The 25590-nt window shown below is 36.8% G+C and overlaps 1 protein-coding gene and 1 non-coding gene across 5 annotated transcripts in view; both read left to right on the forward strand.

Moving 5' to 3' along the window:
• The window catches only part of KNL1 (kinetochore scaffold 1), a 113147-nt gene that overhangs the window by 18914 nt on the left and 68643 nt on the right, over positions 1-25590 (forward strand). For all 4 annotated transcript variants that reach the window (XM_037018982.2, XM_073211645.1, XM_037018984.2 and 1 more), the window contains exons 2-5: positions 5151-5204; positions 6117-6156; positions 7081-7140; positions 9158-9219. In XM_037018982.2, the coding sequence (XP_036874877.2) occupies positions 5170-5204; positions 6117-6156; positions 7081-7140; positions 9158-9219 (197 nt within the window). In that variant the 5' untranslated portion in view covers positions 5151-5169. The remainder of the gene's footprint in view (positions 1-5150; positions 5205-6116; positions 6157-7080; positions 7141-9157; positions 9220-25590) is intronic.
• Positions 4261-4388, forward strand: LOC118972484 (small nucleolar RNA SNORA33). The gene has a single exon (XR_005061503.1). It is a non-coding gene; the product is annotated as a small nucleolar RNA SNORA33 (small nucleolar RNA).

Here is a 25590-nt window from a genome sequence, read left to right on the forward strand (position 1 = left end):
TTCCTTTCTAGGCCTGGCTAGATATTTTAGAGCTTAGATCCCTAACTTCTCCCTGCTCCCTGTTGACAAGACCCCTATACGACCTCAGCAAGGGCCTCCCTAAAAAACTATTATCCTCCTCACCCCGACACTCCTTCGTTAAGCTCTGCCAAGCCCTTGTGGAAGCCCCAGCTCTCCATCTTCCTGATTTGTCGAAGCCCTTCTCATTATACATTCATGAGAGGTCCAGTCAAGCTCTAGGAGTCCTAGGCCAATATTATGGCCCATCCTTTGCCCCAGTAGCTTATCTCTCCAAGCAATTAGACCCCACAGTTCGGGGATGGGCCCCCTGCCTACGAGCATTAGCCACTAGACAGCTCTTGCAGAAAGAAGCTCATAAACTGACATTCAGGGCGCCCCTTACCATTCTGTCCCCACATCACCCAAAAGATCTCTTAACCTACAAAAGTTTATAGACTCTCCCTCCCTCCAGACTCCTGACCTTATTGTCCTCTTTCCTCCAAAATCCCGTTCACCCCCTTTGCCATCCATACCCGAATCATGACTTTTTCCTCCTTTACTGCTCTCTCACTTTTTTTCCTCATTCCTATTGTCTTCCCCGCCACCCCAGCCTCCTTTGTATGGTGATTCAAAGTCAGACAGACTTACACACAGCATCAAACAAAAGTTACTGCCCTCATTGCCACACCAGACTGCCCTCTGAAAAGCTGCTCTGAGCCTTTATACCTCCACTTTCCTCCCTCCACCGAAGTGTTCACTAGCAGCTACCCTTATTCTCCCTACCTCTGCTTCCTCTATGACCAAAAACAAGCCTATTGCAGGTGATGGCCAGACACCTACAGGAGATGTTCCTACTAGTCTTGTGCCATTCACTACATGGGTAACTTCCAGTACCCACAGTATTACTCCTCCAACCGTTTCATGAAATATCCCAACGGCTCATTCTCCTTATCAATCCCAGATTCCTGGGACTCTCGATGGGCTGCCAGAGTCACAGTCTCAGTTTACTACGGGGGGTCCTCGACCTCCCACGGTACCCTTCATATCTCTCGAAAGTATGTTCCCTCTCATTCCCAGATCTCTCAAGTTGCATCAGATATCAGACATTCCAAAAAAGTCATTATCCAAACTCTTGACGGTGCCTCTTCATCTTCTTATCCCCGCCCGTCTTCCCATTTCTCCTACTCTTCGTTACAGCTCATTTAGGACACCACCATCTTTCTCAACTACACCCTTAACACCGCCAATTGTTTCTTGTGCGCATCACTACAGCGCCCACTGCTGTCCGCCGTGCCCCTTAATATTTCCAACTACTCCTTCCATGCAGAAAGACAACCCCTCTGCCCCCTGGCAGACATACCCCTATGGGAACCAGAATACGCAGATAATCTCATCATCCACCACTGTGTAGGCCCAACTCCACCCCCCTCCAGCGCACTTCACTGCCTCTCTATCTACACCCCTACCTCCGGCTTTAAGACTTTCACACAACCGGGACACTTCTTTTAGTGTAATGGCAGTCTTTTCAACTCACTGCCTCTCAACTCTGATACACCCTGCATTCTCGTCACCCTAATCCCACAGCTTACACTTGACAGCATGGCAGACTTTATTGAGCTCCAACCTCCCTTGCCCTCGTGCACAAAAAGAGCTGCTTTCCTTCCCATCATGGTCTGTATCTCTTTGATCACCTCAGCTATTGGAGCAGGGTTTTCGGGAGAAGCCTTGGGTCACTCTCTATGGGCAGTTAGAGATCTCAACACCAAACTTGAGGGAGCCCTGACATCCACTGCCGATTCCCTAGCCTCTCTTCAAAGACAGGTCACTTCGCTAGCTAAAGTCACCCTTCAAAACCGGCGGGCCCTAGATCTGCTTACAGCCGAGAAGGGTGGCACCTGCGTCTTCCTATGGGAAGAGTGCTGCTATTACATCAATGAATCCGGCATTGTAGAAACTGATATTACCAAACTCACCGACCTTGCCTCCAGTCTCCACTCTGCTTCCAATTCCAACCCATTCTCGTCAATACTAACAAACCCCCTCCTCACCTGGCTCTGGCCCATCGCAAGCCCCATAATAATCATTCTTCTCGCCTGTCTCTTCTTACCCTGTATAATAAAGTTCATCAAATGCCAAGTCGAAAAAATCACTAATCAAGCTTTCAACCAGCTTTTACTCAAGAACTACCAGCTTCTGGCCACAGAAGATCCCTCACCCTCACGTGACCTCCTCACCACACACTGAGATGGACCCCTCTCTCCACTGGAAACTGTTCCTGGAAACAATGGCTGCAGATGCCTAGCTCCTGACACCCATATCCTCTTGGCACCATTGGAATCAATAGGTCCTCGATCTATGGTTACAGGGAACCTTCATTGATTTCCAAACCTGAAGAAGTCCACATCTACTCATCCTTACTGTGGGGAATCCTATCAACCCTTTCCTCCCAATCCTCAAACCCTCACTCCCTTCTCCGCCCCTGTTCAGCAGGAAGCAGCCAGAGAGAAAGCAGCATCCACAACCCCATGGAGGAGAAAGGGGGGAATGAAGGGCCCCCACCAGTAAGATGGCAAACTTCCGGCTTCTCTTCGGGGTCCTCGGTTCCCGCTGGTGCCACATGAAGCCCAATCACCTCTCGCTCCCCTCCCAATCCCAGCACCTACCCAACAGCCACCAGCCCCGTAGAAGTGACACCTCAATCAATTCATGCCCCTTCCTATATATCCCAGCACCTTTCCCTAATAAAGCGGAATTCTACGGTGAATTGCTGCTGTGTGTCGCTCCTTTCCTTTCAACTAACAAGTTCTGTAAGAGCTTTTTTAAAATACAAAATAATTATCTTACAGTAGTGAAAGTGGTTGTTTTTGGGAAGGAAGATACTGAAGTGCAGGGGGCTGCTGTTTTTAAAAACTAATCTTGTAAAGCCAATTTCTTATACTATGTACATAAAAACTATAATTACAAATATTATTTTAAGTAGATACGGGTGTTATCTGTGAACAGGAGGTAAGTGAAACCAGAAGAATAGATAGACTGAGAAAGCAATGGAGGACAAAAGGAAAGCATCTGAGATCAAATCCTAGAATATGCCCATCATCCTATCTATATTGACAGCTAATTGAGTAAACCAATACCAAAAATAAGCAAACATTTGTTTCAGTTTGAAGTTCAGGTTCTTTATGAAGTATTGTTCCCTAATTTGGCTCTTGTTGTATATGATGAAAACATATAAAATATCTTTTAAGTACCTATTTTTTTTACTTATTTGCAAAGAGTAAGAACATTGATTCTAACAGTTTATGAATATAGTATTAATTTAATATGGTGGTAGAAATACTAATATTGTTGAGTCAAAATCTGTAGCTATTCAGATTTTTGAAGTCTGTAATGGAATTTGTTCTTACCCAGGGGTGACGTTCTAAAGTTAATGCATAGGGAAATGCAAACCAAAACCACAATGAGGTACTGTCAGAATGGCTACTAGTCAAATGACAAGAAATAACAAGTGTTGGCGTGGATGTGGCGCAAAGGGAACCCTCCTACACTGTTGATGGGAATGTAAATTGGTCCAGCTAGTGTGTAAAATAATATGGAGGTTCCTGAAAACACTAAAAAATAGAAGTACCATAGAAACCAGCGATTCTATTTTTTGAGAATTTACCTGAAGAAAACAAAATCACTAATTTGGAAAGATAAATGCTCACCTATGTACAATAGCAAAGATATGGAAGCAACCCAAATGCCCATTGATAGATGATTGGCTAAAGATGTGGTACAGATACACAATAGAATATTATTCAGCAATAAAAAAGAAGGAAATCTTGCCACTTGTAACAACTTGGATGGACCTAGAGAGTTAGGGTATCATGCTAAGTGAAATAAGCCCGGCAGAGAAAGGGAAATACCATGATTTCACTTATATGTGGAAGGTAAAACACAAAACGAGGAAGAACTGGTCCCATAAATATTGGCAACAGATTGTTGGTTACCATAGGAGAAAGTTTTGTGTGGGTACACAAAATAGGTGAAGGGGATAAAAAAGAGGTACAAGCTGCAAACTATAAAATAAGTTAGTCATAGGAATGGAAGTATAACAAACGGAATATGACCAATAATATTGTAATATGTTGGTATGGTAATAGGGTAAGTACACTTACCTTAGCAAGCATCTAATCATATATATAATTACCGAGTCACTATGTTTTACATCTGAAGCCAATATAATATTGTATGTAAATTTTCTAGCAATTAAAAAAAAAGTTGCCAGCTTAGTGATCTGCTTATCTGAATGTGTTTCTGCAGAAATTTAGAGAAAGTTGTCAATAGTAAAGCCATGTTAAAAGCCTTAAGACATTGAGGGCATTAGGTCCCTGAAAATGGCTACCCAAAAAAAAATGTTAATGCATAACGTGAAGCTCTAGTATAGTTATGGATAGGTTGGAACTAAGAACAATTGAGGAAACTTCAGGTTATGCCACTTGTTTCATACCCTTTCCAAGACAAATACTCATTGAATGGATATGTAAGCATAATCAGCTGTAGTACTTAAAAGGTTACTTTCATGTCTTAAATTTTTTTTGCTGAGTACTTATAGTTAAATTTTCATAAGATAAATATGCATATTATGCAAAGCCTCTGTATTTTGATATGTAACTGACTTCACTTTAGGATTGAATTATTATGTAATCCAAAAACTAAAAAACTAGAGCAAATTTTTATTCAAATCATTAAAATCCATATCCCAGTGACTGATTTTATCTTGAAGTATTGATATACAATCTTATATTGGTTTCAAGTATACAGCACAATGGTTCACCAGTTTACCCATATTATTAAATCCTTACCCCTGCTAGTACAGTTACTGTCTGTCAACATAGTAAGAAATTACAGAATCATTGACTATATTCTCCATGCTGTACTACTGATTTGATCTTGAATATGAGAATTTTCCAAGAGTGTTAATTATAAGAGTATAAACTCCTCAAAATTTGTTGTGTTTCATAGCCCCATAGTGTGGCTTTTCCTCCCTTTTCTTATTTTGGTCTTGCCCAGAAAGTAATCCTGAAATAATAACTGCCCTTAATCTCTTCATAGATTATCATTTCTCTTCCTTTTTTCTCACCTTTTCTAATACTATGTATTTGTTACAGAAAAAGTTTTTCTTTGAAAATGGATAGGATGTCTTCAGAGGCAAATGAAGAAAAGTAAGTTCATGCAATGCAAGCTAAATATGTTAAACTCTTTATCGGAGAAAGTTACTGTTGCAACTAGTGAAACCTATTGATAACTTCTGAAATGTTTTTCTATTCTGTCCCAGAGAAAAAAAGTAAACGTTACAGAGTCATAGCTCTCCTTGCCATATCTTTGTATAAACACATATAGAGTCAAAACTGAGAGGGACTTTAGGGACCACCTCCCATCTCTTCAATTTAAAGATAAGAAAATGGAGGCCCAAGGAAATGAAGTGATCACAAACTCGTGGCCTGTTTACAGCCTATGGATGTAACTTTTTTCCTAAACAGTGTTGTTTCTAAATTTCTGAATTAGTTGCCAAAATTTCAAAATCTCAGGATTTCATAGAACAATTAGATTTTCAGTTTCTCTTCAGAAATCAAATGTGGCAACACTGCGCTTATGTTCTTGCTTGGCAAAGATTACTGAGTGGAATAATGGGTGTGACCATTAGACCCAGCAGGAAACTCTTTGTAGTTTCAACACCTCCTATTTTTCTTGCACCTACTAAATTATCTGTTTGGCCTAAGTAAGTATTTGAATTTTCAAAACCTGGCCTAAACATCAAACAGTAGTAAAACCAGAACTAGAGTCTCTTGATTTAAAACCCATTTATATTATAATTGTATCTCTGTAAAATATGATAAATTATGTTATACTGACTGTTTTTCAAGAGATAGTCTTCTAGTATACAATATGTATTTTAAAACACTGACTTCCTATATAATAAACTTAAAGCCTTGTAATACAAAATTTGCAAAGTGAAAGTGATGCCAAGGGTCAAGTGAAAGGGACAGCCAATTTAAAAGCATGTAAGGGATGCTATGTGATAGCTTTTGAAAACTGAGTTTTTACCAGTTTGTATATATTTTTTTCTCTTTCAGTGACAATACAGAAAGACCTGTTAGAAGACGACATTCCTCAGTAAGAAACACTTATTTAAGTTAATAATTGTTGTCTATTATTGAATGATGACTATCTACCACAGTAATTTTGACTGTGGCATCACCACCCACCCCCACTGACTCCTCTGGGTAATGACTCAAATATTTACCCTGGTAACACAATTCTATAAATATACTAAAATTCATGTTTTATTAATTTGATGGTAATATAAATTGTATGCTGTGTGAATTATACTTCAATGAAGTTTTAAAATGTGTTTAAATAATACAGCAAGACAAAAAAATCCAACTGAAACATTTGAGCACAAAATTTTTGGATTTTTTAAGTGAAAAATCCAAAGATAGGAGTGACTTTAGGCATAACTTAACTGAGCAGGGGTTTCAAAATTATCGCCAATACTAGGATTTCCTTTCACTTTTCTTTTTTACTCTGACTGCTTCCTCTAGGTAATCTCCATTGTCAGACAGGTTCTTTCCCCATGATTATTACAGTACATCTAGCTTCCCCAACTTCCAGGTTCAAGCTGTATATGAAAAATAGTGTCTGTTTCCTAAAGATAAAAAAGCAAAAGACTGTTGGCTCTATTATCTTGAAAGGGTCAAGTTCTCATTCCTGAACCAATCCCTATTAATGAGACAATATCATGTGCATATTCTAGACCAACGCTACATGTTGTACCCTAGAGTTGTGGTGGAACTTCACCCAGACCACACGGAATGAGAGTAGGCAAAATAATTTGGGAAGGTAGGCAGGGAGAAGAGAATAGATGGCAAATGTTTAAACCAGCTGTAAAATAATAGTATTAAGCAGTATGAATTTGAAAAGTTTTTTAGAGTTTTTTACAGGAATTCTAGCATCTCTACCTTTCTATTCATGGTATAACTTGAACTGATTATTAATAGATATATGCCAGATTTTCTTGAATAATTCTAACTCTTCTAGATTTTGAAACCCCCAAGGAGTCCTCTTCAGGACCTCAGAGGTGTAAATGAAACAGTTCAGGTAAGTCTCTAGTACAGATGCTTTATAGATGACTATTTTCAGTGATATTTTTAATAGTCAGGTACTTTATTAGCATATGAAGAGAGAACATCATAAATGATTCTCTGTAGAATGTGCATAAGTAAGCATCCCATGGCCTTCAAATTAAAATACAAATACATGAGTAAGGAGGCACTCCTGATTTTTAACCCCTATTTATTCTTCGAGTCTTCTGTCTTTCTATTCTCTCATATGTTTCTTATCATTCAGAATTGCATACTAGCAATTCGACACAAAGAACATATATTTAAGGAAGGTGATTACTGTCACTTACCTTTTCTTTCTTCTTTTAAATGAATGGTTATTTTGCCATCAAGAAGAAAGCACAGAGCAAGGTTATGGAGCCTGTTATAGGGGCCAAATATGATATGAACTGTCAAGCCATAGAGAATTTACAGATGATGTTCCCTCTCTTCAGATGTTGGTTATTTTGCTATCATGAAGAAAGCACAAAGCAAGGATATGGGGCCTGTTATAGGGGCCAAATACGATACGAACCGTCAAGCCTTAAAGAATTTACATATGATGTTCCCTCTCTTCAGATATCTAGTTCCTCGTTCTTTTTTCTTCTAACAGTTTATTAAAAATTTTTTTCAAATAAACTGAAAAGTAGAAAGAATGTGAATGCTCATGTAGTCATCACCTAGATTGTTTAATTAATATTTTATCATACTTGCTTTATGATAAATTTGTAGCCCTCTTTATTTGGCAATTCCTATTTGTCCTTCAAGACTCAGTTTTGTGTCACTTCTCTAAGAAAATCATCCCTTAACACTTTCTATTATAATTGTTTATTAATGTCCATTCTAAATTGAGAACTCCCTGAGGGCAGGAATTCACAGTAAATAAAATGTGGAAACAACTCAGTATCTACTGACAGATGAATGCATAAACAATAAATGTGGTATCAATGTGGTAATCAATAATGGTAATATTATTCAGCCTTAAAAAAAGAAGGGAATTCTGACACATACTACAACATACATGAACCATGAGGACATTATACTAAGTGAAATAAAACAGTAACAAAAAACAAATACTTTATGATCCTACTTATGAAGTGACTAGAATAGTCAAATTCAGAGACGAAGTAGAGTGGTGGTTGCCTGAAGGTTGTCTGGGGAAGGAGAGTTGTTCAATGAATATAGAGTTTCAGTTTTGTAAGATGGAAAGAGTTCTGGAGCTGTTATGTAGAGGTACTTAACACTACTGAACTATACACTTAAAAATGGTTAAGATGCTGAGTACATAATGCTAAGTGAATTAATCTAATCACAGAGTGACAAATACTGAATGATTCCATTTATGTGCGGTATCAAAATAGTCAAATTCAAAGAAGCAGAGCAGAACAGTGGTTGTGAGGAACTGAGAGGACAGAATGGGGAGATGCAAATCAACAGGTATGAAGTTTCAGTTATGTAAGATGAGTAAGTTCTAGAGATCTGCTGTACAACATTGTGCCTATATATAGTTAACAGTGTTGTACACTTAAAAATCTGTTAAGAGGGAGATCTCTTGTTAAGTGTTCTTATCACAAAGAAGTTAATATTTAAATTAAAAAGTGGTTAAGAAGATAAACTCTGTCATATGTATTTTGCCACAATTAAAAAAATATTTGAATCCCCAAAATAGTATAATAAGGTTACTATAACAGCCCCCATATCCTTGCTCTGTGCCTTCTTCTTGATAGCAAAATAACCATTCATTTAAAAGGAGAAAGAAAAGGTAAGTGACAGTAACCACTTTCCTTAAATATATGTTCTTTGTGTCAGTATGTTTATTATCACTCACACTGAAAATCATATTCATGTTTGTTAAGTGCTTCTACATTGGGATATTTTGGAGAATCAAAATAATAACTATCAAATTAATAATGATATCAAATTAATTCAGAATAAGATGTGGTCTCTGTAGTACTTTGGAGACCTAATTCACAGTGGTTTCGTTAAGAATCACACCATATATTCTCTGCCCTCAGGAATCCAATGTTTTGAGAAATAGGAAAAGCTCTCGACGAGTCAGCTTTGCAGATACTATAAAGTAAGTTCTAAAAGGAGAAAAAAGTAAAATGTTACAGGTAATGCTTTTTTGTCAAACCAGATATGTTGATACTATCTGACTTGGATAAATCTGTTTGATTTAGATATGTAAAAAGTTGTTATTCAGCATTATGCTTGAAAGTGAAACATTGAAAGCATCCTCTAAAGTCAGGAACAAAAAAACAACTGTGTCTTACCACTGTTATTTAATATTGTATTGGAATTGTTAACCAACAAAGCTAAACACCCTAGAGAAATTGAAGTTATAAAAATTGGAAAAGATAGGGGTAATATATATTATATATATATAACCTTTTGCAGATTAAATGACTGTATATGAGGAAAATCTAACAATATCAATTGAAGTACCTCTCCAGGTAGTAAGTAGCAGAACACAAAATTAATAGGTGGAAATCAATTTCCTATATATGTAATAACCAGATAGAAGATAAATGTCTTTTTTCCCATTATGTTATAATTTGTTGCTGTAAATTTAACAACAAATACATTTAAAGAATAAAGCATTGCTTTAAAGAAAAAGAATAAAGCATTGCTGAAGGATACTAAGGAATTGTACAAATGAAGACATTAAAAATTCCTGATTAAAAAAGATTCAACGTCATAAAGATGTTACTTGTTCCTAAATTAATTTATTAATTTAATGTAGTTTTTATAAGTAGTGTTTTCATGATTATTCTCTTGATGTTAAACAGAATATTTGTATTGCCTTATTGACTCAAAAGTTGTTTAATAGAGAATTTAAAAATAACTAGATGGTAAGGACATTTTGTTGTCATTAATTTTAATATAGTCAGAGAAGGTTAATCTGTGTTTTGATTTCTATTGAAATTTTCTTTGTGATCTTGTATATGGTCAATTTTTGTGAATGATTCATATGTACTTGAAAAAAAGATATAGTTTATATTTTAGAGTGTAAAGTTTGATATATATATATATCAATTATATACACCTTATACCTTCTGTTATTTGGGAGTTGTATAATCATCTAGTTTTAGTCACTTTAATCTGTCATGAATTATGAGAGGTAAATTAGTCTCTTCTTGATGGTACATCTCACTCTTTATATTTCCAATAGTTGTTTATGAATGTTGATTCAATGTTCATTGGTGCATTGTCATCACTGTATCTTCATTCAGAATTGTACCTTGTATGAAATACTCATCTTTGCTTTGTTACTGCTTTTTGACCCTGATTCTACCTAGACAGAAATACTAAGATTTCTGTCTCTGATATATTTTTGTTTTGACATGCCTGGTATACCTCTATGTATTGTTTGACTGTATATGAGCAATGATAATATTAGTCCATTTCCTTTTCCCAACCCAATTTTAATCAATAATATATCTTCATACTATTAAATATGCTTAAATTTCAATTAGAACTATTGTTATATGTCCTTTGGCAGTTAAAATAAATGACATAACTAGCATACTTGTACCTTTCATAATATTCCCCCCTCCCCCCTCATTCCTCCTCTGCCCCACCTTCTTTTTTTTTTTTTGACCATACCGAATTGACTTTATTGTTTTAAAACCAGCCCCTTCTGCCCACCACCACCCAGCACCCCCGCCCCAAGGGGAAAAGAATTTATAATAGATGTCTCTCCAGCGTGTGCCTGTTTTCTTCTCTCTGATGGCAGCTTGGAACCCTGAGGCAGTGACTCTAATAGTGTGTCCTAATATCCAGCATTTGTTTGACTAATATTTAGTGACCAACAAGTCTCATCGTAGCCACCATGGATCAATACCCAATTTAGTGGCACCCCCTTCTTTTTCTTTTAAATACTTTTTTTTTGGTATCATTAATCTGCAATTACATGAGGAACATTATGTTTACTGGACTCCCACCATCAACAAGTCCCCCACCCCCAACCCTTACAGTCACTGTCCATCAGCGTAGTAACATGCTATAGAATCACTACTTGTCTTCTCTGTGTTGTACAGCCCTCCCCGTGACCCCCCTACATTATGTCTGCTAATAGGAATGCCCCTTTTCCCCCCTTATCCCTCCCTTCCCACACACCCTCCCCTTTCCTTTTGGTAACTGTTAGTCCATTCTTGGGTTCTGTGAATCTGCTGCTGTTTTGTTCCTTCAGTTTTTTTCTGTTCTTATACTCCACAGATGAGTGAAATCATTTGATACTTGTCTTTCTCCACCTGGCTTATTTCACTGAGCATAATACCCTCTAGCTCCATCCATGTTGTTGCAAATGGTAGGATTTGTTTTCTTCTTATGGCTGAATAATATTCCATTGTGTATATGTACCATATCTTCTATATCCATTCATCTACTGATGGACACTTAGGTTGCTTCCATTTCTTGGCTATTGTAAATAGTGCTGCGATAAACATTGGGGTGCATCTGTCTTTTTCAAACTGGACTGCTGCATTCTCAGGGTAAATTCCTAGGAGTGGAATTCCTGGGCGAAATGGTATTTCTATTTTGAGCTTTTTGAGGAACCTCCATACTGCTTTCCACAATGATTGAACTAGTTTACATTCCCACCAGCAGTATAGGAGGGTTCCCCTTTCTCCACGTCCTCATCAACATTTGTTGTCTTTTGGATGGTGGCGATCCTTACTCGTGTGAGGTTATATCTCACTGTGGTTTTAATTTATATTTCTCTGATGACTAGCGATGTGGAGCATCTTTTCATGTGTCTGTTGGCCATCTGAATTTCTTCTTTGGAGAAGTGTCTGTTCAGATCCTCTGCCCATTTTTTAATTGGATTATTTGCTTTTTGTTTGTTGAGGTGGGTGAGCTCTTTATATATTTTGGATATCAACCCTTTATCAGATCTGTCATTTATGAATATATTCTCCCATACTGTAGGATGCCTTTTTGTTCTATTGGTGGTGTCCTTTGCTGTACAGAAGCTTTTCAGCTTGATATAATCCCACTTGTTCATTTTTGCTTTTATTTCCCTTGCCCGGGGAGATATGTTCATGAAGAAGTTGCTTATGTTTATGTCCAAGAGATTTTTGCCTATGTTTTTCTCTAAGAGTTTTATGGTTTCATGACTTATATTCAGGTCTTTGATCCATTTTGAGTTTACTTTTGTGTATGCGGTTAGACAATGATCCAGTTTCATTCTCCTACATGTAGCTGTCCAGTTTTGCCAGCACCATCTGTTGAAGAGACTGTCATTTCCCCATTGTATGTCCATGGCTCCTTTATCGTATATTAATTGACCATATATGTTTGTATTAATATCTGGACTCTCTATTCTGTTCCACTGGTCTGTGGGTCTGTTCTTGTGCCAGTACCAAATTGTCTTGATTACTCTGGCTTTTTAGTAGAGCTTGAAGTTGGGAAGTGAGATTTCCCCTGCTTTATTCTTCTTTCTTAGGATTGCTTTGGCTATTTGGGGTCTTTGGTGGTTCCATATGGATTTTTAAACTGTTTGTTCCAGTTCATTGAAGAATGCTGTTGTTATTTTGATATGGATTGCATTGGAATACTGTTGGTATTTTGATAGGGATTACACTGAATCTGTAGATTGCTTTAGGCAGGATGGCCATTTTGACAAAATTAATTCTTCTAGCCAAGAGCATGGGATGAGTTTCTATTTGTTAGTGTCCTCTTTAGTTTCTCTTAAGAGTGTCTTGTAGTTTTCAGGGTATAGGTCTTTCACTTCTTTGGTTGTTTTACTCATAGGTATTTTATTCTTTTTTATGCAATTGTGAATGGAATTGTTTTCCTGATTTCTCTTTCTGCTAGTTTGCCCCTTTTTTTAGTTATAGCCTTTCTATCTCTCTTCCTCCTCCTACCCTCAACCCTGGCATTTGATATTAGGACATCTGTCACATTTGTTTGTCTTCATTTTATTATATGTATTTAAATGTTCACATTCCTTTGCTGTAGTTGCCCTAATTCTTATCATTGACTTTAGTTTGTTTTCTTATTTTTTCCCAAAGAAGAACTCATTGAAACAATATTTCCTGGATTCTTGGGTGCTCAGACTGTTAGCTAATAGACTTTATACTTGAAGAAGAAGATTCTTTTTCAATTCACATTTTCTTTCCTTAAGGAACTTGTTAATGTGGTTCTCTGTTGTCTTCTGGCATTGAATGTTTCTATGAAGTCCTGAGGAGTGCATGATTTTTTCCTCCTCATAAATGATTGGATGTTTTTTTAACAGGCTGCCTAACAGATTTTTTTTTTTCCTTTGTCTAAAGTTTACTCACTTTACTAAGATACATCTCCATTTTGACTGCTTTGGGTCTTGAATCTTGAGTTAACATTTAAATATTCTTTTCTATTCCATTATCTTAGATTTCTTTAGGGACTCTATTATTTATAAACAAATTATGTTTATATTCTTGCTTTTTCTCTATATTATTTTCTCTTTTAATTCCTTTTATTTTATTTTGCTTTGTCCATTTAAAGAATTTTCTCTGTTCTTTACTATATTTTTCAGAGTGCTTATTCACCCTTATGCCCCTTTCAGTTTTGCCTTAATTCTGTGCTAATATTTTTTCTTCTGTTTCTTTTTTGCGTTTTCTCTATTTGTGTTTCATTTCTTGTCTCACCACCTCTTCTTTGAGTTCTTGTATTTCTGCTTCCATTTCTGTTCCTTTGTTACACTCTTTAGGTCCATAGCAAACTTTTTAAATCCCTCTGCTGTGGGACATCATTTTTTTTGCCGAGTGCTTTTCTTATGTGAATAAATTATGTTATGCTGTTGTTTTAATTTTAGGTTGTCTTTCTAGATTCTTTTTTTTTTACTCATTGAATGGATTAGGTTTTCTTGAACCAGCTATTTGCAAGACATTCCTGTGGAGGGGGCAGAGATGTAATATTCCAGGGCAGCTCTTTTTCTATAAAGGCTCTTTTTAGCTATAAACACAGACTGTCTACTTCATATCAGCTTTTTCAAATTTTATTTTTTTGTATACCTCAGACAGCTTCAACTTGGACTTCTGTGAGGTGATCTCCTAGATAAATTTAACACTAAATTTAAACATTTTAGGATAAGGCCTGACTGTCCCGTGTCCAGAAATCTTCCTAGGAAAGTCCTGGACTTTGATCTGCATTGTTTCCAATTTCTGATTTGTTCCTCTTTGTCCCCCTAATTCTTACCTTAACGAACCTTTACAATCAGACAGTTTAAAGAACTCCAATTTTGCAATTGCCATATACAACATGATTTCGCATTAAAGTAAGATTTCAGTTGGGAACCTGTTTTCTTCCTTTCCTTAGGGGAGTAAGTAGTTAAGTAGATGTTGGTAAGGAGTGAAGAAGAGTGTTCCTACTTTGTAGTAGACAATGTGTGACATCTTTAGGGTACTGAATAGTTCCAAAAAGATGGCATCCGAAATGCAAAATTTTTTGTTGTTGATTGATAGTAATTTTAATTGTTTTATAACTTTTTCTATTCATCTTTTATCCATAAACTAGTTAATGTCTTCCTGGATAAACACATGTTGTCAAAATGTCATATGTGTTGGTTTTGGGGAAAATAAGTACATAATAAGATCTGGTATAACCAGGGAAGACTTGCTATTACCTGTTAGTAGAATTTTATTGGTGGTATTTTTCTTGGTGAAGTTGCCACTTTCTCGGGTCTTGCCCTTCCTGGGCTTTGCAACCTCCATAGTGTTTTTGTCTGCCAAAAATGGGTCAATCTCTTAGAGATGGGCTTCACTAAACCGATTCACTATAGAGATTTGTATATAAATAGAATGCTACTACTAAATGTATCATGAGAAACAAATAAAATGAAAGAGAATACTTGTTTGAATAGATTGGTATATTCCTTATAGGTATTCTACCTAAGAAATTAAATTATAAATTAAAATGCCTTGCTGATCATGGAATCTGAACTATTCATTATTTGAATGATTCAGAATATTTGATGGCACCAGGCTGTGAAACCTAATGAATCTATCTCCACAGTAGACACATACATACCTGTTGCAAGCCTTGAATGCTTCAGTCTGTACACTTGTTTTAATAGGTGTGGCCAAGGTTTGAGCTAATAACTCATTTTCTCCTGTTTCAAACTAACTTTTCTTTCATGTTTTCTTTAGCTATATTCATGTTCATGTAACAGTAACCATTTTTAATTTTCTGTTGGGCATTTGATTGATCTTTGTGCTGTGTTAGATATTCCTGTGTAAATTGCCTTTTCTTTTAAGTTACTTCCTTGGGATTATATTCCCCAAAGTAAAACTGTCAGGTTTAAAGAAGCAGTTGTTATTCATATAAGTAGCCATTATTACGTTTTTGTTATGGGTTTTAGTACCACTAGTAATGCACATTTTTTCCCCCAATATATTGTAAGCATTAGGTTTTAGCATATATTTTTAGCTGACTTGGTTGATTATAATGTTATCTCTTAGTTACTTATATTTCATTTTCTTTGCTATTACCGTTTTTTGTATATTTTCTTTTTTTTTTTTCTTCATTTTCAAATGTTTCATTTTTGTTTCCAAGTTTAACCTTGGCAATATTGGAGAAAATATTTTAAAGTTTTTGTGTGATTAAGCCCTTTAAATTTTTTTTTCATAAAATTTTACAAAGTCATTCTTCTTTCTCAATTTATAAGTAATTTTTGCAGAAGATTATACCTCTGAAAGCTTTCTTATATCACGGATACTATGTAGGTAAAAAAGAGACAGCAAGAACAACCATAATTAAGGCAAATTTACAAAAAAAATGGAGGAAAGGATTATTTTACCCTTTTGGTTAGGCTTCTCCATATGGTTGCTAAATATGCACTATTAATACTGCCTTACAACTTATTCTTTGATTGCCTAATATGTGGCAATCTAAAATTTGGATTTTGAGGCATCTTAATATATTTGACAGTTTTCTCTTTGAATTTCTTTAATCTTGTTCCTCTGGTGTTTCTTTTTTCCTCAATGTAATGTGGATTTTTTATTCTTATTAGTTTTCATTATTAGCCTTCTTTTTATTATATGATAACAACACTGTTTAGTTATTAAATTTTTTTGCTTTGAAACTTAATGTGTTTGGTAACTTTATAATTGATTTTACCTTTCCGATGTTTGTCCATAGGTAATTTCCTAACTGAAAATTTTCAATTTTTACCTTAAAAATTATATGTTGAGTTTTTTTTGTTTTTTTTTTTAATGGAGGAATTGCTCGGTGTGATGGCTTTATTTCGTTATCCTGAGTGTGGTGGTGGTTACATTACTGTTTGTCAACACTGGCAGAACTAAAAGGGGTGAAATTTACTGTCTAAATTATATTTCTTTTTTTTTTCTGAGAGGGCATCTCTCATATTTATTGATCAAATGGTTGTTAACAACAATAAAAAAAATCTGTATAGGGGAGTCAGTGCTCAATGCACAATCATTAATCCTTCTCAAGCCTAATTCTTGTCAGTCTCCAATCTTCTGAAGCATAACGAACAAGTTCTTACATGGTGAACAAATTCTTACATAGTGAATAAGTTCTTACATGGTGAACAGTACAAGAGCAGTCATCACAGAAACTTTCGGTTTTGATCACGCATTATGAACTATAAACAATCAGGTCAAATATGAATATTCGTTTGATTTTTATACTTGATTTATATGTAGATCCCACATTTCTCCCTTTATTATTATTATTATTTTTATTTTTAATAAAATGCTGAAGTGGTAGGTAGATGCAAGATAAAGGTAGAAAACATAGTTTAGTGTTGTAAGAGAGCAATTGTAGATGATCAGGTGTGTGCCTGTAGACTATGTGTTAATCCAAGCTAGACAAGGGCATTAAAACATCCACGGATGCAGAAGATTTCTCTCAAAACAGAGGGGGGTGAGGTTCTAAGCCTCACCACTGTTGATCCCCAGTTTCTCACCTGATGGCCCCCCTGCGACTGTGCCTGTCTTAGGTTGTTCCTCCCTTGAGGAATCTTACCCGTCTCTGGCTAACCAGTCATCTTCCGGGGCCATACAGGGAGATGTAAAGTTGGTAAGTGAGAGAGAAGCCATATTGTTTGAAAAGGTTAGCTTTTTACTTCTTTGCAGATTTATGCCCTGTGGCTTCTATGCCCAGCATTTGTCTTGAGGTATCTTTACCACTTGGAGGAATTATGATACTCGGTAAATTCGATATGAGGCACGAATTCTATCTAAGGGTTGTAATTAGGAAGGAAGAAGAAAAGCTATAGAGGTAGCAGACGGAAGAAAACATGGGAGGATTGATTATTTCTTTGACATATCTTCTTGTAGTATGTTGAGTTTTTAAATTGTTTAATTTAGTCAATAGCCACTCTTTAATAAGGTAGCTCAGCCTATTTACATTTGTTAAAATCAGTACACCTATTTTATATCTTATGTAAATTTAACGTTTTTGTTGCAGATTTTTTTTTGTTTTTAATTAAGAATGGATATTGGATTTTATTAAATGCTTTTAGAGCACTTATTAAAATAGCTATAGAGTTTTCCCTGTTTTAATCTTTAACATAATAAAATGACTTTTTGGATATTGAATTTCTTCTGTATTCTTGGGATAAATCTAATTTAGTCATAAAATATCCTTTTAAAATATTGCTAGATTCAATTTGCTAATATTTTGGGATTTTTGCACTAATATGTCTATGTAAGATTGGCTCATAAATTTATTTGTATGCTTTTCTTGTTTAGTTTTCCTCTGGGTTTTATAAGTCTAACAGAATCAACTAGAAAGTATCTTATTTTCTATTCTCTGAAACACTTTTATGTAAGTTTGTTAGAAGTGACCTACAAAATACAAAAGTGCCTGGCCTCCTTTCCACTCCTGTGTCCCATTTCTTCAGCTTTTGTCCCCTAAAATAGATCTTACTCTTTTAGAAAAAAATTTTTACATACATAAGTCAACACAAATATCCATTCTTTTTTCTTTTGTGCATAAATGGTAGCATGTTACCCAATTTCTTAAGAATTAAAAAAAATTTTTTTATTAAGGTATTATTGATACACACTCTTATGAAGGTTTGGCATGAAAAAACAATGTGGTTACTACATTTACCCATATTATCAAGTCCCCACACACACCCCAGTGCAGTCACTGTTCATCAGTGCAGCAAGATGCCACAGATCCACTATGTCCCTTCTCTGTGCTACACTGTTCTCCCCGTGATCCCCCACACCATGTGTACTAAACATAATACCCCTCAATCCCCTTCTCCCTCCCACCCGATCCGCCCTCCCACTCCCCTCCCCTTTGGTAACCAGTAGTTCCTTCTTGGAGTCTCTGAGTCTGCTGCTATTTTGTTCCTTCAGTTTTGCTTCGGTGTTACACTCCGCAAATGAGGGAAATCATTTGGCATTTGTCTTTCTCTGCCTGGCTTATTTCACTGAGCATAATGTCCTCAAGCTCCATCCATGTTGTTGCAAATGGTAGAATCTGTTTCTTTCTTATGGCTGAATAGTATTCCGTTGTGTATACGTACCACACCTTCTTTATCCATTCATCTACTGATGGTCACTTAGGTTGCTTCTATTTCTTGACTATTGTAAAAAGTGCTGCGATAAACATAGGGGTGCATATGTCTTTTTGAATCTGAGAAGTTGTATTCTTTGGGTAAATTCCAAGGAGTGAGATTCCCGGGTCAACTGGTATTTCTATTTTTAGTTTTTTGAGGAGCCTCCATATTGCTTTCCACAATGGTTGAACTAGCTTACATTCCCACCAGCAGTGTAGCAGGGTTCCCCTTTCTCTGCATCTTGGCCAGCATTTGTTGTTCTTAGTCTTTTTGATGCTGGCCATCCTTACTGGTGTGAGGTGATATCTCATTGTGGTTTTAATTTGCATTTCCCTGATGATTAGCAATGTGGAGCATCTTTTCATGTATCTGTTGGCCATCTGAATTTCTTCTTTGGAAAACTGTCTCTTCATATCCTCTGCCCATTTGTTAATCAGGTTATTTGCTTTTTGAGTGTTGAGGCGTGTAAGTTCTTTATATATTTTGGATGTTAACCCCTTGTTGGATATGTCATTTACAAATATATTCTCCCATACTGTAGGATGCCTTTTTGTTTTGTTGATGGTGTCCTTTGCCGTAGAGAAACTTTTTAGTTTGATGTAGTCCCATGAGTTCATTTTTGCTTTTGTTTCCTTTGCTCGAGGAGATGCTTTCAGGAAGAAGTTGCTCATGCTTGTATTCAGGAGATTTTTACCTATGTTGTCTTCTAAGAGTTTTAAAGTTTCATAACTTACATTCAAGTCTTTAATCCATTTTGAGTTTACTTTTGTGTATGGGATTAAACAACAATCCAGTTTCATTCTCTTACATGTAGTTGTACAGTTTTGCCAACACCAGCTGTGGAAGAGGCTGTCATTTCCCCATTACATGTCCCTGGCTCCTTTATCATATATTAATTGACCATATATGCTTGGGTTTATATCACAGCTCTCTAGTCTGTTCCATTGGTCTATGGGTCTGTTCTTGTGCCAGCCCCAAATTGTCTTGATTACTGTGGCTTTTTAGTAAAGCTTGTTGGAGAGCATAATTCCCCCAGCTTTATTCTTCCTTCTCAGAATTACTTTGGCTATTTGAGGGCTTTTGTGGTTCCCTATGAATTTTAGAATGATTTTCTCTACTTCGTTGAAGAATGCTGTAGGTATTTTGATAGGAATTGCATTGGACCTATAGATTGCTTTAGGCAGGATGGCCATTTGACGATATTAGTTCTTCCTATCCATGAGCACGGGATGTGTTTCCATTTATTGGTGTCTTCTTTAATTTCTCTCATGAGTGTCTTGTAGTTTTGTAGTTTTCAGAGCATAGGTCTTTCACTTCCTTAGTTAGGGTTATTCCTAGGTATTTTATTCTTTTTGATGCAATTGTGAATGGAATTGTTTTCCTGATTTCTTTCTCTGCAAGTTCATTGTCAGTGTATAGGAATACCACAGATTTCTGTGTATTAATTTTGTAACTTGCAACTTTGCTGAATTCACATATTAGATCTCGTAGTTTTGGAGTGGATTCTTTAGGGTTTTTTATGTACAATATCATGTCATCTGCAAACAGGGACAATTTGACTTCTTCCTTGCCAATCTGGATGCCTTTTATTTCTTTGTATTGTCTGATTGCCGTGACTAGGACCTCCAGTACTATGTTGAATAGAAGTGGGGGAAGTGGACATCCTTGTCTTGTTCCCAATCTTAAAGGAAAAGCTTTCAGCTTCTTGCTGTTAAGTATAATGTTGGATGTGGGTTTGTCATATATGGCTGTTGTTATGTTGAGATACTTGCTGTGTATACCCATTTTGTTGAGAGTTTTTATCATGAATGGATGTTTAATTTTGTCCAATGCTTTTTCAGCATCTATGGAGATGATCATGTGGTTTTTGTCCTTTTTATTGATGTGGTGAATGATGTTGATGCATTTTCGAATGTTGTACCATCCTTGCATGCCTGAGATGAATCCCACTTGATCATGGTGTATGATCCTCTTGATGTATTTTTGAATTTGGTTTGCTTATATTTTGGTGAGTATTTTTGCATCTATGTTCATCAGGGATATTGGTCTGTAATTTTCTTTTTTGGTGGGGTCTTTGCCTGATTTTGGTATTAGAGTGATGCTGGCTTCATAGAATGAGTTTGGGAGTATTCCCTCCTCTTCTATTTTTTGGAAAACTTTTAGGAGAATGGGTATTATGTCTTCTCTGTATGTCTGATAAAATTCTGAGATAAATCCATCTGGCCTGGGGGCTTTGTTCTTGGGTAGTTTTTTGATTACCGATTCAATTTCGTTACTGGTAATTGGTCTGTTTAGATTTTCTGTTTCTTCCTTGGTCAGTCTTGGAAGATTGTATTTTTCTGGAAAGTTGTCTATTTCTTCTAGGTTTTCCAGCTTGTTAGGATATAGATTTTCATAGTATCCTCTAATAATTCTTTGTATTTCTGTGGGGTCCTTTGTATGTGTGTTGATTCTCTTTTTCTCTTAATAAGTCTGGCTAGAGGCTTATCTATTTTGTTTATTTTCTCAAAGAACCAGCTCTTGGTTTCATGGATTTTTTCTATTGTTGTATTCTTCTCAATTTTATTTATTTCTTCTCTGATCTTTATTATGTCCCTCCTTCTACTGACTTTAGGCCTCATTTGTTCTTCTTTTTGCCGTTCCAATAATTGTGATGTTAGAATATTCATTTGGGATTGTTCTTCCTTCTTTAAATAGGCCTGGATTCCTCTTAGAACTGCCTTCACTGCGTCACATAGAAGTTGGGGCTTTATGCTATTGTCATTTGTCTCAATATGTTGTTTGATCTCTATTGTAATTCTGTCATTGATCCACTGATTATTTAGGAGCATGTTGTTAAGCCTCCATGTGTTTGTGAGCCTTTTTGTTTTCTTTGTACAATTTATTTCTAGTTTTATACCTTTGTGGTCTGAGAAGTTAGTTGGTAGAATTTCCATCTTTTTGAATTTACTGAGGCTCTTTTTGCGGCCTAGTATGTGGTCTATTCTGGTAAATGTTCCATGTGCACTTGAGAAGAATATGTATCCTGCTGCTTTTGGGTGTGGAGTTCTGTAGATATCTGTTAGGTCCATCTGTTCAGTGCCTCTGTGTCCTTATTTTCTGTCTGGTGGATCTGTCCTTTGGAGTGAGTAGTGTGTTGGTCTCCTAGAACAAATGCATTGCATTCTATTTCCTCCTTTAATTCTGTTAGTATTTCTTTCACATATGTCAGTGCTCGTGTATTGGGTGCATATGTCTTTATAATGGTTATATCCTCTTGTTGGACTGACCCCTTTATCGTTATGTAATGTCCTTCTTTATCTCTTGTTACTTTCTTTGTTTTGAAGTCTATTTTGTCTGATACCAGTACTGCAACACCTGCTTCTCTCTCCGTATTGTTTGCATGAAATATCTTTTTCCATCCTTTGACTTTTGGTCTGTGCATGTCTTTGGGTTTGAGGTGAGTCTCTTGTAAGCATCATACAGAAGGGTCTTGATTTTTTATCCATTCTATTACTCTGTGTCTTTTGATTGGTGCATTCACATTTAGGGTGATTATTGAAAGATAGGTACTTATTGCCATTGCAGGCTTTAGATTTGAGGTTACCAAAGGTTCATGGGTTGCTTCTTTTCTATCTAACTGTCTAACTTCACTCACTTATTAAGCTATTATAAACACAGTCTGATGGTTCTTTATTTTTCTCCCTTTTAATCCTCCTCCTCCATTCTTTATATGTTACGTGTTTTATTCTGTACTCTTTTGTGTTTCCTTTGACTGCTTTTGTGAATAGTTGATTTTATTTTTTTGCCTTTAATTAGTATTTGGTTGGTCTGCTTTCTTTGGTGTGATTTTAATTTCTCTGGTGACATCTATTTAGCCTTATGAGTGCTTCCATTTAAAGAGAGCAGTCTCTTTAAAATATCCTGTAGAGGTAGTTTGTGGAAGGCAAATTCCCTCAACTTTTGCTTGTCTGGAATTGTTTAATCCCTCCCTCATATTTAAGCGATAATCGTGCTGGATATTGTATTCTTGGTTCAAGGCCCTTCTGTTTCATTGCATTAAGAATATTGTGCCATTTTCTTCTGGCCTGTAAGGTTTCTGCTGAGAAGTCTGATGATAGCCTGATGGGTTTTCCTTTGTAGGTGACCTTTTTTCTCTCTCTGGCTGCCTTTAATACTCTGTCCTTGTCTTTGATCTTTGCCATTTTAATTATTATATGTCTTGTTGTTGTCCTCCTTGGGTCCCTTGTGTTGAGAGATCCGTGGGCTTCCATGGTCTGAGAGACTATTTCCTCCCCCAGTTTGGGGAAGTTTTCAGCAATTATTTCTTCAAAGACACTTTCTATCCCGTTTCTCTCTCTTCTTCTGGTACCCCTATAATGTGAATATTTTTCCATTTGGATTGGTCACACAGTTCTGTTAATATTCTTTCTTTCCTGGAGATCCTTTTGTCTCTCTCTGTATTCTTGTTCTCTGATTTCTATTCCATGAAGGGTCTCTTGCACTTCATCCAGTGTGCTCTTAAGTCCTTCCAGAGATTGTTTTATTTCTGTATTCTCGCTTGTAACTTGATCCTTTAGCTCTTGCATATTTCTCTGCAGGTTCATTGGCATGGTTATGACTTTTATTTTGAATTTGTTTTCAGGAAGATCGGGTGTATCTGTCTCCCCAGGCCCTCCTCTCTCGGGGGTTGTCTGCTTGATTCTGGACTGGGCCAAATTCTTCTGCCTTTTCATGGTGATAGAGGTAGTCGTAGGCAGGTAGCGCATGTGTTAGCTGGGAGAACAAAGTCCCTTTCTGCTTGCTGGTTGCTTTGCCCTTCTCCGCTGCTTGTGTCAGTTCCCTGCACACCGGGAGCAGCCCTCAGGGCAGTGCAGAGCCCTGTGGAGAGAGGCAGGCGCGCTGGGTGTGCTCTCCTGCAAGAGCGGCACCCCTTCACACCCTGCTCAGGCCTACTCTGTTTGTGCCGGGCAGCTCCTCACCGGCTGTGGTCTGGGTGGCTGCACGCTGGGAGGAGACTCTGGGTGGCTGCTCTGGGGGCGGCTGTGCCCAGGCTGCTCGGCCACTGTAGGGGGGCTGCACCTGAGGAGGAATGAACGGCAGGGTGCTTATCACCTTGAGGGTCTTCAGGGCTGTGTTGCCTCCCAGGGGGCTGGGACACCTGGAGTTCCTCAGGATTCCCAGCCTGCTGGGCCGAGTGTGCCGGGACAATTCCATCCAGCTGTGAGGTCCCTGTCCCTGTAAGACTTTCAAAAAGCACTTGCTTTTCTTTTGTCCCAGGGGAGCCGGCTGCAGGGACCCGCTTGCAGATTTTACTTTTCCGTTTCTCTAATATCCAGCACACCATGCAATGTGTGTCTGTGGCCCCGGTGAGGATTACTAGGGCTGGTTATTTAGCAGTCCTGCACTTCCACTCCCTCCCCACTCCAACTCCTCTCCTCCTGCTGGGGAGCTGGGGTGCGGGGAGCGCTCGTGTCCCACCGGGCCGTGGCTGTATCTTACCCGCTTCATGAGATGCCGAGTTATCACAGATGTAGGTGTAGCCTAGTTGTTGTACTGTATCCTCTGGTCTCTCTTTTAGGAATAGTTGTCTTTGTTGTATTCTCAAAAATTTGTATAGTTTTGGGAGGAGATTTCCTCTACCCTACTCACGCCACCATCTTGGCTCTTCCTCCCAGATGTCATTTTATTTTTTAGATTTAAAAAATATTCTTGCTCTTACCTAGAAGGAACTTCTAAGAGGTTTTTTTTCCTGCTTAGATTTTGCAGACCTGACAGTGGGATCTTGAAGGTGACTTTATTTTAATTATTTCTCAAAACAGCTATGTAAACTCAAAATTTATGATGAAATGACCATTTTAACACAGGAAGATCACCTGTCTCAAATAATCAAAAGTGGGTTTATATATGTCAAAATTTGACTTATTGTTAATAGCTAATATTAACAATGTGACAGGTACTGTGCTGCCAAATTCACTGTTACTCATTGAATCCTTAAAAGTATCTCATTTCATGAATAAGGAAACAGAGGCTTAGCTTAAGTAATTTGCTCGTTAGCTTAAGTAATTTACCTATTAAGGTGTAGAGCTCAGGCTTTGAAATATTTCACATCAAGTATTCTTAATTACTATATTATGGTGTCTTCTATTATGTTTTTCACATTGTTGGTATTTTCAGATTATATTATCTTTTCTAGGTTTATCTGATTGGTATTATTATGCTTCTATTTCTGATTTGTTTTTCAGATATACTCTGTGTCATTAATACTATTTATGTGGCTTATTCTGTTTCTTTTGCTTGTTTCATAATGAGTTTGGCTATCAAAAAATATGTTCCCAAACGTCAACAGCAACTTTTGAGACAAGAAGAGGTGTACCTGGGATAGGATTCTTTTCCTCATCTGTCTATATAATACAGACAGATATATAAGAAAATTGAGAATTTTCTACTCAAATTTGTGTTCTGGATAATAGAATGTTAAAATTAGAACCTTAAAGAATATATTCCAAACTCTTAATTTTTTTAGGTAAGATTAAAACCAGGGAAATGATATGATTTAGCCATATATAGGTAGTGACAAAGCCATAATTATAACATATGTCTGATTCCTAATGAGTGTACCTCTTTTTCCACTGCTTCTGTCTTTCCCAAATGCTGTTAAACCTAGTCCACCCTTTCCTTTCTTCGGGAAAAATCTATTCACTATACTTACTTTTCTAAAATGGTTTTGAAATATTAAAAGGAATGTCAGCTTCAAAACCAAAAAAACCTGGAACAAGTTCTGGCTAACTACTCAATAGCCCCTAGTTCATTTAATTTATCAGAGCATTAATTTCCTCCATTTTGGAGATAGAAATAGTAGTCCTTACATGTCTCATAGTGTTATGTTATTGCATGGCAGAAAGAAGATAGCGTGTGGTATCACAGGAGGTGTCAATTTGAATAAATATT

The sequence above is a fragment of the Manis javanica genome, chromosome 8 (genome assembly GCF_040802235.1).
Source record: "Manis javanica isolate MJ-LG chromosome 8, MJ_LKY, whole genome shotgun sequence".
Classification (NCBI taxonomy): Eukaryota; Metazoa; Chordata; class Mammalia; order Pholidota; family Manidae; genus Manis; species Manis javanica.